Raw genomic sequence first — 14,389 nt, forward strand, 5'->3', positions numbered from 1 at the left:
CACGGGCATCTTCCTATCACGAGGAGCACCTTTTAAAACAAACAGGTTTGTCGGACATGTTGGAAGCAAACTAAGCCAAAGGTACACATTAACGCAAGACCAAAGAAACAAGCTGAGGTCAGAACCAGAAAAAAACAAAACAAAACACAAACCAACTACACTATTACAGGCACTAAAACTAATCTAGCACAACTCTAATCTATAGCAAAAAACTACACGTTAAACAAAAATAAACAGCCACTAGAAAAAGGGCGCCAAAAACACAAACAACAACAAGAATATAAAATGGGAGGGGAGGGACTAACTACCACTACAAATACAGAAAAAAATAATCTCTAGCAAGAAACTAATACTAGAAAACCCAAACTAGAAGAATATTGTTGAAAATAACACTAATTAATCCAACAGGAACTCGAGCACAAGAATCCATGTCTGATGCTCAGCACGGCAAATGAGATCTGAGTGGTTAAAGGGCAGCATGGGATCATGGGAGTGGGAGGAGCTGGAGCCTAGAAGCTGTCTGTAAAGTTGCTGGCTCAGATCCAATGTCCGATCAAAGACCCAAACGTGAGGAATAGTGATATGGATAACATCAGATACAGTGATTCACAGGGAAGCCCACAGTAGAAGCCATATACACTTTTTTTCTAGGCCCTCCTTTACCCGTAACTCATGGAGGTCTACCAGCCTTTCCAGTGCCAGGTCCACTATGGATAACTAGAACAAGCAGAAGTGCAACAAAGAGCTAAAGGACCAAATCCAACAGTGACAGAAGAAATCACCCTCTTACCAACCCTATCAAAAACTTCTAACTGATTATCAGGCAGTACAAAATAAAGGTACTTTGCTAGACTGAAGAGATCGCAGAGAATCTGTCCAAGGATGTCTCCACTCCACTGGGGGATAACAGAGGGCATCTGCATTTGCGAGAGCACAGGGAGAAGAATCCATATGCTTCCAGACAGCTTAGGTGGTGTGCTTCAGGATACACTCAAAATAGAGATGGAGGCAAGGCTCTTTCTTGGATAGATACTAAAAAAATAGTTTCAGGGGAGAAGACCGACAAGTTACTAATCAATCCACTATGTGCTTCATAAGCTACTAAGTCTATCTGAAGAGTCATCAGGATGACAGCTGTACAGATAGGATGTCTCATTATCCTTGTCTATCTAACAAACATTAAAATCAAAGCCTTCAACATCCCCTTCAAAGGGTACCAGTGGTAAAGTAAATGCTTACATAAACCAAGCTCTACATAGGGCATCCTAGGCCCATCAGGCTTTCAAGGGGACAAGCAACAACTGTCGAGAAAGTCCATGAAAAAGGTGGCATGGAGTAGCAAGAAGCAAACAGCTAGTGGTGAGAGAGTCATTAAGGGAATGTTTTCACACCCATGAGTATAACCTCCATCAACTGTCAAGCATTCGGTATATGTCTAACATCTGGACCATTTCACTGGATGTAAATGGTGAAGGAGAATCTGTAGGTATCTTCTACACCCTAGTCAGCAGGTTGTGCACTACTTGAGGAACAAAAGACTGCACTGACGTTTCTTTGATCCCTAAAGCAATAACTGAACCACTGTATACCAACATGAGGGACATTTCAAGTGAGCAGATCAGAACTGGGCATGCTATAGATATCCTAACATGGAGTGGATATCCCAGAGCACTCCTCCCCCAAGCTGCTACCCAGCGATCAGTTTGTGTAACCTTCTCCTCATCAGCTGATAACAGATGTAAGCTTGACTTTTTGTTTATTTGAGGTGGAGCTCGCTATGTGAAAGTAGCATAAAAATGACAGATGTGTACACTTACCATAAATGTAGATGTTCGAGTGTATTCACTGTAGCAGTCATCACAGTTGGGTTATCTGCTTGCAGTAGCCCTCACTCAGCCTGATTATCAAAGTCTTGGGTCCTGCATTGGTTGCTGTCTCATCTTCCATGACATCAGGTAGTCAGGGATATAAAGCATGCAGCCTACGCCATTACATCAGTTTTTCTTGCCCCAGATGTCAGGTGCCCCCCTTAATGGGAAGAAATTAAATATAAATATACAAGGTTATACCTCCAACAAAAAAGCAAATACACCAAAAAGCTTTTAAGTATAGTAGAGGAGAAAAGAGGTATAGCCAAAAGAAGTCAGGGGGCTGGAGGAATGGTAAAGTACAGTTTTGTACCTACCATAAATGTAGATGTCCGATAGGTATGCATCTGCAATCATAACATATGGGTTGTCCTGCGTCAGGCAGCCCCTCGGTCGGCCGGATTCCATAGTCTGGGTCTGGCCTCGGCTGATGTCGCACTTTCCCCGACGTCAGAGCGTCTGGGGTATAAAAGCATCAGCCAACGCCATTTTCCTCAGTTTTTCTTGCCCCAGATGCCAGGAGCCCTCTAGGAAGGCTAAATTTGGATAAATGCAGAAAAGTTCCAAACATTTGCAAAATTAGATACAAGTATAAACAAACAAATACACCATAATAGATTCCCCCAGCTAGCTAAGAGGGTAAGCACCCTAGGAATACCACAGAGGGGTAGGAGGGAGGGTAATCCTGACTGCAGATGCATACCTATCAGACATCTACATTTATGGTAGGTACAAAACTGTACTATGTCCTTCAAGGAAGCATCTGCAGTCATAACATATGGGTAGAATACCATAGCCAATCTGGGGGAGGAGGTACTAAGAAAAGGATGGTGTAGTTAAGATCCCTTGCAGGACTGCAGTAGCAAACCCTGCTCTGGATCTGGAGTATAAAGGTAGATTGTAATGCTTGGCAAATGTATGCATGGAGCTCCAAGTAGCAGCTTCTAAAATGTCCTTGGTAGCCACCGTAGGAAGGCTGTAGTGGTGGCCGTGGCCCTTGTGGAGTGAGGCCTGATGTTTTCAGGAACTGTCTTTCCATGAAAGGAGTAGCAAAATCGAGTGCAATTTCCTATCCATTTTGAGATTGTCTGTTTGGAAATTGCTCTTCCTTGCACCCCAGGAGCATATGCTACAAATAGTTGGTCAGTTTTTCTGCTAGTCTTTGTTCTGTCCAAGTAGTAGTGTAGTTGTCTGTGTATATCCAGGGTGTGCAAAAGTTTTTCCCCTCTATTCTGTGGATTAGGGAAGGCAGGTGGTTAGCTTGGTTCAAGGATACCCTAGATACCACCTTTGGCATAAAGGTAGGATTGGTTCTTAGAGAAACTCTGTCCTGGTGGAAAATAAGAAATGGCTGCACTGCCATCAATGCTTGTAACTCAGAGACTCTTCTTGCTGAAGTGATTGCCAGAAGGAATGCAGTCTTCCAAGACAGAAACTGTAGATCCGCCGATGCTGCTGGTTCAAAAGGAGGGAGCGTCAGTTTCTCCAGCACAAAGTTGAGATCCCAAGCAGGTAGAGGGGGTCTTCTTGGAGGTTTAATATTTTTGATCCCTCTCAGAAATTGTCTGAGTAGAGGGTGCGAGAAGATAGGTGGATCCACATTGTATTCTGCTGAAATTGCTGAAGCATGAATCTTACTGGAAGAATAGGACAGTCCATTGTGGAACAATTCTGCCAAGTATTCTAGAATATGTGTTGTTTGCCACTGTGACATCTGAACCTTTTGATGTGGTCCAAATGAGAAATCTCTTCCATTTAGCGGAGTATGTCTTCCTTGTGGAAGGTCTGCGAGCTTCCAAGATAATGTCCTTCACCCTCTGAGATAAAACGATTGGATTGGTATTTAAGGAATTTTCCAGGCAGTTAGCTGCAGTGTTTTCAAGTTGGGATGCAGGGTCTTGAAATTGTTCTGCGTCAGAAGAAGCGGCCATAGGGGGAAGAGGCCATGATTTTGCCTGAGACATGCTTCTCAATAACGGATACCAGTGCTGCCTTGGCCAGTCTGGAGCTATTAGTATCACTCTTGGCTGTTCCTCCCTGATCTTCAGTAGAATCTTGTACATCAATGGGAGAGGTGGGAAGGCATATACTGTTAGGGTTTTCCATCTGAAAGAGAGAGAGTCCACCCTCCAAGCTTGTGGGTGGTATGTCCTTGTGCAGAATGTCTTCAGTTGATGGTTGAGTGGGGAGGCGAACAGATCTATCTCCGGCATTCCCCATGTCTTTGCTATGAGCTGGAAGATGTCTGGGTGCAGCATCCATTCGTGTGCATCCATGATTGTTCTGCTTAAGCTGTCCGCCAGTGTATTTTCTTTTCCTGGCACGAATTGGGACGGTAGTTGGATATTGAGATTCAGGCATAGTTCCCACAGATTCATAGCCATCCGGCATAGAGGGTAAGAGTGTGTGCCTCCCTGCTTGTTTATGTACCACATGACCGTGGTGTTGTCTGTCCTTATTAACAGGTGGCCTTGTTGGAGGAAGGGTTTGAAGGCCTGGATTGCATGCCTCACTGCCAGCATTTCCTTTTGGTTTATGTGCATGCTTAGCTGTCCTGAGACCATAGGCCTTGGATACATTTTCCCTCCATGTGTGCTCCCCATCCTCGGTCTGAGTCCGTGGTGATGGTCTGCCTTGGTTTTGGTTTGTTGAAAGGCAACCTCTGTTGGACTGGCAGGCCTGAGCCCACCACAGGAATTCCTTTTGAAGGCATGGAATGATTGGTATCATGGTTTCTAAACTGTGACTGTGTTGAGACCATACACTCCTTAGGTACCATTGTAATTTCCTCATATGCAGCCTGGCATGTGGTATCAGAATTATGCAGGATGCCATGTAACCAGGGCCTGCAGGATTTTCCTTGCAGTAAGCTGAGTATGTCTTGTCAGAGTCATGAAGTAATCTGGAAGTTGTTTTGTTTTCTTCTGTGAGAAAGGCCATCTGGGTGGTTGTGTCCAGATCTGCACCCAAGAAGGTTATCCTTTGGGATGGTACTAGCCTTGACTTTTGGATGTTGACTGTGTACCCCAAGGTCTGTAGCAGGTGTATGGCATAGGCCAAGTCCTTTAACAAATTTGTCTTGTTGTCCGCTTGAATTAGGCAGTTGTCCAGGTATGGGTAAATTTGAATTCCCTGTAGTCTGCAGTGTGCAATTACTGATGCCAGGCATTTCGTGAATACTCTGGGCGCAGTAGATAAGCCAAAGGGCAATGCTGAGAATTGATAATGCTCTGATCCTGCAAGAAATCTGAGGTGTCTTCTGCAACTTGGTCGAATAGGGACGTGCAGGTATGCCTCCTTGAGATCTAGAGTCACCCGCCAAGACTCCTTGCCCAGCATGGGAAGAAGTTGCTGTAGGGTCAGCATCTTGAATTTTGGCACAATGAGATAAGTGTTCAGTGCGGACAGGTAGAATGGGTCTCCATTGATTTTCTTTTCTTGGTACAAGGAACAATCTGGAGTAAAATCCTTGGCCTTGTTCTGAATGTGGTACCTTTTCTATAGCCTTTATCTGAATTAGATTGTTGATCTGTCTTAAAGCCTCTGCCCTTTGATTTGGTGGCAGGTTTGGCATTCCTTTTGGCAAAATGTGGAAATGGAACCTGTATCCTTTGTCTATTATTTGCAATGTCCATGTATCCTTTTGTAATATAATGCCAGTTTTGTCATTGAGCCTGCCCTGGTGTAGTGGTAGTTGTTGTTGCTGTTGCACTACTTCTCTGGTTGGCAGGCTGCCACTTTCCTGCCTCTCTGGCTCTGTCCGAAGTCTGGAAAGGACCAATTCTTAGTAGGCCAGTTTCTGCTGAATCTACCGGTGGTTGTACTTGTAGGAAATCTTAAAATCTCCTGAGCAGAGGAGCCAAATAAATTTTGTTTCTCCATTGGAGCATCCAGGAGTTTAGCTTTAACATGGTCTGGCAAAGATTGTTCCTTCAGTGCATCATAGCCACATTAAAAAATGATTACTAACCTGTTTCAGGAGAAGAAAGTTTCTTATTCAGTTCATCTAACAAATACTCTTGGTACTGTATCATATGAAATTGACAGTTTAATGCCCTGACAAGAGCTGCAGAAGTATACACCTTCTTTTCCCCATCTCTAAGCTCTGACCTTCAGAGGGTAGAGCCTGAGAAATAGTTTCTGGGTCTGCAGAGATGGAAATGAGAAACCCTGTAGGGGGCTGGAGGAGAGTATCAGGACATCATTGTACACATCATCACATTCAGAACAGGAGGTATAGCTAAGGGCCTATGTTGAGGTGCAAAAAATCAGAGAAATCCTGACCTTGCCATTGAAAATGCTCTCTCATGGAGTGCAGAGTCTCACCAAATGAAAACTCTTCAGGAGGCTCATAGGAATCATCTGAAGAGTGTGGATCAGATGGGTCAGTCCTGGGCCTTTGTCCGGAGGAGGGTGGGAGGCCCTGTCTGGGTGAGGTTGTGAGCCCTTAATTAAGGTCCTCAGCAAGGCTGAGGATCTGGCCTCTGAGAGGTAGTTTTGGAGGCAAAGCTTTAGATAGTCTGGCAGCCTTACAGAAGGCCTTAATGGACATGGAAGCTGCAGGAGTAGAAATGTCCAAAGGTATGGTGTCGGACATTTCCTGAACACTGGTTCGGTAGGAAGTTCTGTAGCCGATTCAGCGGGGCCTCGGCCTCAGTGGTCGGAAGAATGGTTTCAGAAGAATTTCCGAGGACTCTGTTTCGAGTTTCCGGCATTTTATAAGCAAAAGCTCCAAAAATTCCTCTGCAAACTCACCGGCGTCTAAGAGTTCAGGCTAAACAGGACGATACGTTGTGGTCTGGGCCTAAGCAAGGAAGGCAATGAGGTATTTGTTTCCAGTTAAACAATTATTTACTTTGTCTGACATCGGCTGAGGCGAAAGAGTCCCTAGCTGAATTCAATGGATCTGACCGACCGACTGAGGAAAATGGCGTGGCTGATGCTTTATACCCAATCTGCGAGGCCAGACCCAGACTTTGGAATCCGGCCGACCGAGGGCTGCCTGGCAACCCATATGTTATGACTGCAGATGCATCCTTGAAGGACATCTAGGACTGCAACAGTGAATACACTCGAACATCTACATTTATGGTAAGTGTACACAACTGTACTATGTTCTTCGTGTTTCACTGTTGCAGTCATCACATTTGGGTAGATTCCCAAAGCTAAGGATGGGAGGAGGAATTTAGATAGCATTAGGAGCAACTATAAGGCCCTGCAAGATTGCAGTGGCAAAACCAGCTCTGGACTTAGAGAAAATTGGCAAATGGTAATGCTTGGTGAAAGTATGTACAGAACTCCAGGTAGCAGCTTATAGGATATCTCTTGTAGGGACACCTCTAAGAAAGGCTGTAGAGGTAGATGCAGCCCAGGTAGAATGGGGTCTAATCCCCTGTGGGATAGGTTTTCCATGGTACATATAGCAGAAATGAATGCAATGGCCTATCCATTTAGAAATGGTTTGCTTTGAAATAGCCTTCCCCTCTGCCCCTGCAGCAAATGCCACCAGCAGTTGTTCAGACTTCCTTTGAGGTTTAGTCCTGTCCAAGTAAAATCTAAGTTGTCTGTGCACATCTAAGAAGTGCAGTATCCGTTCCCCTTTGTTCTGTGGATTGGAATAGAAGGTTGGCAAATTAATGGACTGATTAAGAGCCACACTGGATACCAACTTGGGCATGAAAGAGGGATTGGTCCTGAGGAACACCCTGTCCACATGAAAGATGACAAAAGGCTCCACTGCCATAAGGGCCTGTAATTCAGATACCCTTCTTGTTGAAGTGATTGGTAAAAGGAAAGCGGTTTTCCAAGAAAGGAATTTTAACTCTGCAGTTGCAGCTGGCTCAAAAGGGGGAAGAGTGAGTTTTTCCGATACAAAATTAAGGTCCCAGGCTGGAGTTGGGGCTCTCCTGGGTAGTTTTTGGCCCCTTTGAAGAACTGCTCGAGCAGTGGGTGAGAAAAGAGGGATGGTTCTGTGTTGTAATGAGCTGTAATGGCCGAGGCATGAATTTTGATGGAGGAAAAGGAAAGCCCTTTGTCAAGCATCTCACTCAGTTAAGTATTGAAGAATTTGAGGTAAATTGGGCGCTGCTGTGGCCATCCCTTGAGTTTGGTTCCAGGCGCAGAATCGTTTCCATTTTTCAGCATAAGATTTTCTAGTACTAGGCCTCCTTGCCTCCAAGATGACATCCAATACTTGTTTACTGAGGGATGGTAACGGAGAAATTAGGTAATTAGCCAGGCTGCCAGGTTCAGGGTTTGAATCTGGGGGTGCATAATCTGGCTCTCCTGCTGAGACAGCAGAGTAGGAGACTGAGGTAGGTGCCATGGGGCCAGCTGGGACACACTGCGCAAGAGGGGGTACCAGTGCTGGTGTGGCCAGTCTGGTGCAATCAGTATCATCCTTGGTTTGTCCTGTTTGATCTTTAGTAGTACTTTGGAGAGGAGAGGCAGAGGAGGAAAGTCAAAACTGATAGATTTTTCCAACTGAAGGAAAGAGCATCCACTTTCCAAGCTTGTTTGTGGGGAGTCCTTGTGTAGAATTTGTCCAATTGGTAGTTCTGGGGGGAAGCAAACAAGTCTATGTCTGGGATCCCCCATTTGTTGATCAACATGTTGAAAATCTTTGGTTCCAGTTTCCATTTGTGTGGGTCCGTGAGATTTCTGCTTAGTTCGTCTGCCAGTGTATTTAGTTTTCTTGGCAGGAATTGAGCCTGTAGATGCACTTGGTAGCTCAAGGCTGTGTTCCACAGAGACATGGCTAGTCTGCAGAGGGGATAAAAATGGGTAACCCTCTGTTTGTTTATGTACCACATAACAGTGGTGTTGTCCGTCTTTACCATTAATTGTCCTGGAAGAATGTGGTCCTTGAAGGCTGTCAGAGCATTCTGTACAGCTAACATTTCTTTTTGATTGATATGCAGGTGCATTTGACTTGGGTTCCATTTGCCCTGAATGCACTTCCCTGCCAGGAGAGTCCCCCATGCACAGTCTGATGTGTCTGTTGTTAGGGTTTGAGCGGCAGGGTGGTAGTCTCTTGTTTTGCTGGCAGGCCTCTGCCTACCAAAGGAATTCTAGCCATAGGCAAGGTATGATAGGAATCATTGCTTCTAGATCCTGGGAATATTGACACCATAGGCTTTTTAGATACCACTGTAGTTTCCTCATATGCAGTCTTGCATATGGAATTAGTAGAATGCACAAGGCCATTAACCCCAAGGCTTGCAATATTTGCCTTGCAGATAGCAGGGTTTTTGTGCCACTAGTTTGAAGTAAGTTGTCAAATGAATTTGTTTTTCGTGCGTGAGGAAAGCCATCTGGGAAATTGTGTTCATCCTTGCTCCCGGGAATATAATTTGTTGATAGGGTACCAGATGTGATTTCTTTTCGTTTATGGTGTACCCCAGACAAGTTAACACCTTTTGTACAAATGCCAGATGATTCAGAAGTATGTCCTGGCTTTCTGCCTGAATTAGACAATCGTCCAGGTATGGGTATATTTGAATATTTCTTTGCCTGCAAAATGCAATGACTAGAGCTAGGCATTTTGTGAATACCCTGGGCGCAGTAGATAAGCCAAAGGGCAGTGCAGAGAACTGATAGTGGATGCAGCCTGCTTTGAAGTGTAGGTATTTTCTGCAAGATTCCCTGATTGGGATGTGCAGCTAGGCTTCCTTTAAATCCAGTGTTGCCAACCAGGCATCTTTGCCTATAATGGGAAGCAACTGGTGAAGAGTTAGCATCTTGAATTTTGTAATCACCAAAAAGGTGTTTAGGATAGACAGGTCCAGGACAGGACGCCATGAGTTGTCTTTTCTGGGTACCAGGAAAAGTCTCGAGTAGAAACCTTGTCCCTTTTCCTCTTCTGGAACAGTCTGAATAGCCTTTAATCTTAAGAGAGAGAATACTTGCTTTTGAGCCTCTGCCCACTGATTTGGGGGTAGATCTGGCCAACCGTTTGGAGTTGGTAATGTGTGGAAGTGAAATCTGTATCCTTGGGAAACTATGTTTAAAACCCATTTGTCCTGGGTAATGAGTTTCCAGTTTTTTGCTTGCAGAGCAATCTTTCCCCTTAAAGGAGCAACCAGTTGAGAAGTGCTTGGAAGTTTTAAAGATAAGTCATTAAGGCAGCTTACCATAGGGGGGAGTCTTACTACTCCCTGATTTGGAAGTGGGAGCCCCCCACTGCTTAGTCCTGTGCGTACCCTGGGACTGAAGCCTTGGTGTTCTGCTGGTTCTGGGTTTGAACTGAGAAGGCCTGGAAGAGGCAGGAAAGGACCAATTTTTTGAGGGCCAATGCCTACTAAATCTAGGAGGGTGCACTTGTAAGACATCTTTAACAGTTTGCATAGATTTAGCTTTCTCCCCCATCTTTTTAAGAACTTCTGCTTTGTCGTCAAACAGGTGGTCCTGATTTAAGGAAACATCCAGCAATTTAGTTTTAACATGATATGGCAAAGATTGCTCCTTCAGCCAAGCATGCCCTCTAAGTACAGACCCGGTGACAGCAGCCCTGCAAGATGCCTCTAGTGAATCAAAGCCACATTGCAAAGTATGTTTTCCAACCTGTTTAGCAGAATGCATTAAATCCTGTAAATCCTTATTTTCAGCACAATCAGGAATCAACATCATTTTCTGTTTAAGCAGTGCAATAATATGTTGCTGATACTTTAACATATGAAACTGGCAATTTAAGGCCCTGATGGCCAAGGTAGCAGAGGTGTATACCTCCGTACCCCTTCTATCCAGGGCCCTGGAATCTCTATCAGAGGGGATAGGATTTTTGGCAGTAGTAGCCTTAATGCCCTTAGGGCCCTGTGAAATGGTCTCAGGATCCGCAGTAGGATTTTTAAAAAGGAACTTGTGAGAATCAGGAACCCTGTAATATCTATCAGGTTTTCTGGGAGCAGGCGGTAAAGAGTCAGGGGCCAAGCTATATTCCAAAAAAGGCATAGTCAACAATGTCCAGCACAGGAGGGATAGGTAAAGGCCTGTGTTGGGGCAGGAGTAAGAAATCTCCAAATCTTTTTTTTAGAATCAGAGTAATCCTGGCTTTCCCAATGAAAATGCTCCCTAAGAGTATGCAAGGTTTCACCAAAAGAAAAATCTTCTGGGGGAGAAGCAGAGGGAATACAGTCCTCTGCATCAGAATCCTCAGAGGTATATAAGGGTAAATCCTGGTCATCAGAGGAGACAGAAATTTCAGAATCCTGGTCAGAAGTATCATAAGCAAATTCAGTCCTAGGTCTCTTAGAGGGGGAAGGTTGGCTGCCCCTGATTAAAGTAACAAGGTCTTCAGCCATTCTTATAATTTGTTTTTTAAGCATAGAGGCCTGACCATGCGGTCTGGGTGTCAGTTTCCTAGGCATGGTTCGAGTTTCAGGCCTAGAAGAAGATGGCGTCTGTTTAATATGCAAGTCAGTAGGCCTGACTACACCATCAGAAGCCGGTGCCTGCACAGCAGCTCCAGACCCATGCAAAGTACAGACATCCACAGGTTCCACAGTTGAAGCATCTCGCGACATACCGGACTCCAAATGGGTCTCAGTAGAGGCCTGTGAATCTGAAGTAACGGGTATCAGGGGCTGTGAAAGCACCTCACTGAGTACCGGCGAATTGGCGACTAGCTTAGGAGAAGCGTTGTCGGCAGCTTAGGACCTAGGTGGCCTGTCTCTATCTTTATCTTTGCGTTTTTTCAGAATGTCGGTAGTCAGGTGGCTTAGCAAAGACATATCTGGATAATTGAACAGAGTACCATAATATTTAGAAGCTAAAATGTACCGACGACGAATAGTTCATGGTTTAAATAAGGCACAAAACCGACAGCGAGGTACGTCGTGGTCAGGGCCTAGGCAAGGAATACAGTAGGAATGAAAATCTTTATGAGGTATTTGCTTTCCACAAGAAATACAATTATTGACTTTTACTGACATCGGTTTAGAGCAAGAAAAAGTTTCCCCAATGGGGTACTTGGCTTTAGTTGAAGACTTCGGTTCTGAAACTCGAAAATGAAAATTTCAGGAGTCTGCCGACCGGCACTTCCGAACTGCTCCTGTTTTGGGCACCGCACGGCAAAAAAGACTGATGTAATAGCGTCAGCTGCATGTTTTATACCCCAGACTACCTGACGTCACGGAAGATGAGACAGCAATCAACGCAGGACCCAAGACTTTTATAATCAGGTAGACTGAGGGCTGCTGCAAGCAAATAACCCAAATGTGATGACTGCAACAGAGAAACACAAAGAACATCTGCCTTGTGGGCAAACCTACCAAGAAGAGGACATAACCAATGTATAGCATCTGTCCCCCTTCCCTTTTTAATCTCTTCATGCCACAAGCCCAGAACTCTGTGAGAAATCATCTTGCTGGTCCTTGCATTGGGCATTCTCCTAACCATTATTCTCTCAAGCTTTTCTCATCTCCTGTGCACTGGACTGTCTGGCCAGTTCCAGGAAGAGGACACAATGCCTTCGTGGATTCTGCCTTGCAATCTGCTTAAAACAGAACACCATGAAAATTCTAGCTTTTCAGGCAATGAAGTGAACTATACAGAAGAAACATTAGGCTCCAGATACAAGCTGAGACTATCAGGAGAAAAAAAAAAGAAGAAAACTGATTGGTCATGGGTTTAGTGGTCTGCCTTAGCCTGATATAAAACACCACAGCACATGGCAGCAATGCACCCATAACAATTACAGAAAATTCAGAAATCTCGCAAGGTGGGACTATGAGAAGAAATTATCCCAACAGTTATCTACTACACAAGGCCACCAAAAAAAACCCTAAAAATCAAACCAAGGGCTGAATTACTGCTTTTTACTAAAATGATGAAGGTAGACAAGGACAGCTTAGTTCCCCACATAACGGACAGGCTGTGCATAGCAGTCAGCTCGTTAAAGCTTATGCTCAACTCAATTACTTGGTGGGGTATCTTGTCTTGCTTAAGGCAACAGTTTAAAAGCATACCACACAGTGCGATGTAACTTAATTGTGGTGATAATTGTGGCACTTAATACTGCAATATTAAGTACATTAACTGACAGAAAATGGCTATCTGAATAAGAAATGCAAAAAGCTCCTTTTCTTATACAACTGAAAAAGATTTTCTCATTAACTCTTTCAACTCTCAGCTCTAGGCAGCTGCTGTCCAGCCTGATCACAGTCAAGATTTTAACTCCTATAAATTGCCATCTTACCACATAGTAAACTGCCATATGCCTACTCCAAATATTCTTGGATTTCTTTAAAATTAAAAGAAAAGGTCTCAAGTCCCATCATATTTTATGATCCTTCATCAAGTTAGGTTGATTAAATTCTACATAAAGTCTCTCCAAAGCATTTCTAAGTCTTTTTTCAGAAAGAATACTTATGCACCTTATATATTCAGCATTTTATTACCAATGTTTCTTGTTCTTGTGTATCTCAGTTTCAAAACGCCGCCAGTCCTCATGAGTTTGACCTATTACTGTCTGTACCTGATGTACCTTAGCCTTGTTTGGCTTGAAGGTATGCATTTTAAGTCCTTGTAGTACCAGAATTTGAAGGTCTTTTGACACAGATTCTCTACTACCTTGACTACTGAACAGCCTAAGCATGACATAGCCCCTGCAAATTAAACCTCTGTAAAGAGATGCAGTCTATTAGAGATCAGAAAAGTCCATCTCGCATATATGATTAAAGAAAGATGTGTACATCTGAGATGTGCACTGAACTCCAGAGTACAGAAATATAGCAATGAAACAAAAATGATTTCTAAACCTTACCCGCATATGAAATGGTAAGCAGCTTGCTTCGTTCTAATGGAGGTGCCCAAGAAGACCACATTGCATGCATTGCAGGGAAGGTTACACCCTAAAAATAAACCAGATGCAGAATTTATCAATTAGCACTGCAAAGACGTATTTTGAAAGCTAAGTCCCATTTTGGTATTGTCATTTTCAGCTAGTCCATGTCTGCCCTCTCCCAGACTGAGATTCTTTTTTAAATTATAAACATCTTTATTAAATCAGCATGTATTACATAGGCAATCTTACATTTGTATAAATGAAAAACAAACCACATTAATACAATTTTACTTGCAAACATCATGCATCACAGACCCCATTGAGACAACTGTAGTTGCAAGTATTACATATCACTTATAATATATCCAGTCATTGTCAATTAAGTATTACATAGCTCATTCAAATCCTGCCTTCTTTTAAACCTTGGTCCTCCTCTGCATATAATGTTCCCACTATTCCATTTTTCCTATGTAGTTTGCTCCTTCCCTTTTCTAAAGATCCCAATTTCAGTTGTTTTATCTCTGTTACTATATTCACTGCTTCTAGTAAAGTTGGTTTAGACCGATTTCCATTTTCTAGCAATTGCTTTTTTAGCAGACACCATAATTGGACTCAGCAAGGCCTTACTATGTCTAGGCAGTTCCGATTGTGTATCACAGATCAAAAAGATCATTTCCCCAGTTACACCATTTCGCTTACCCAGCATCTCTGACAAAGCAGTCAGGTTTGGCACTTATGT

The 14,389-nt window shown here is 43.7% G+C and overlaps 1 protein-coding gene across 2 annotated transcripts in view; it reads right to left on the reverse strand.

The window, feature by feature from the left end:
* The window catches only part of LOC122795602 (sialin-like), a 925,743-nt gene that overhangs the window by 358,080 nt on the left and 553,274 nt on the right, over positions 1-14,389 (reverse strand). For both annotated transcript variants that reach the window (XM_044063877.1, XM_044063869.1), the window contains one exon: positions 13,630-13,717. In XM_044063877.1, coding sequence (XP_043919812.1) covers positions 13,630-13,717 — 88 coding nt within the window. The remainder of the gene's footprint in view (positions 1-13,629; positions 13,718-14,389) is intronic.

The sequence above is a fragment of the Protopterus annectens genome, chromosome 1.part0 (assembly GCF_019279795.1).
Source record: "Protopterus annectens isolate FY-2018-M chromosome 1.part0, PAN1.0, whole genome shotgun sequence".
Taxonomy (NCBI): domain Eukaryota; kingdom Metazoa; phylum Chordata; order Ceratodontiformes; family Protopteridae; genus Protopterus; species Protopterus annectens.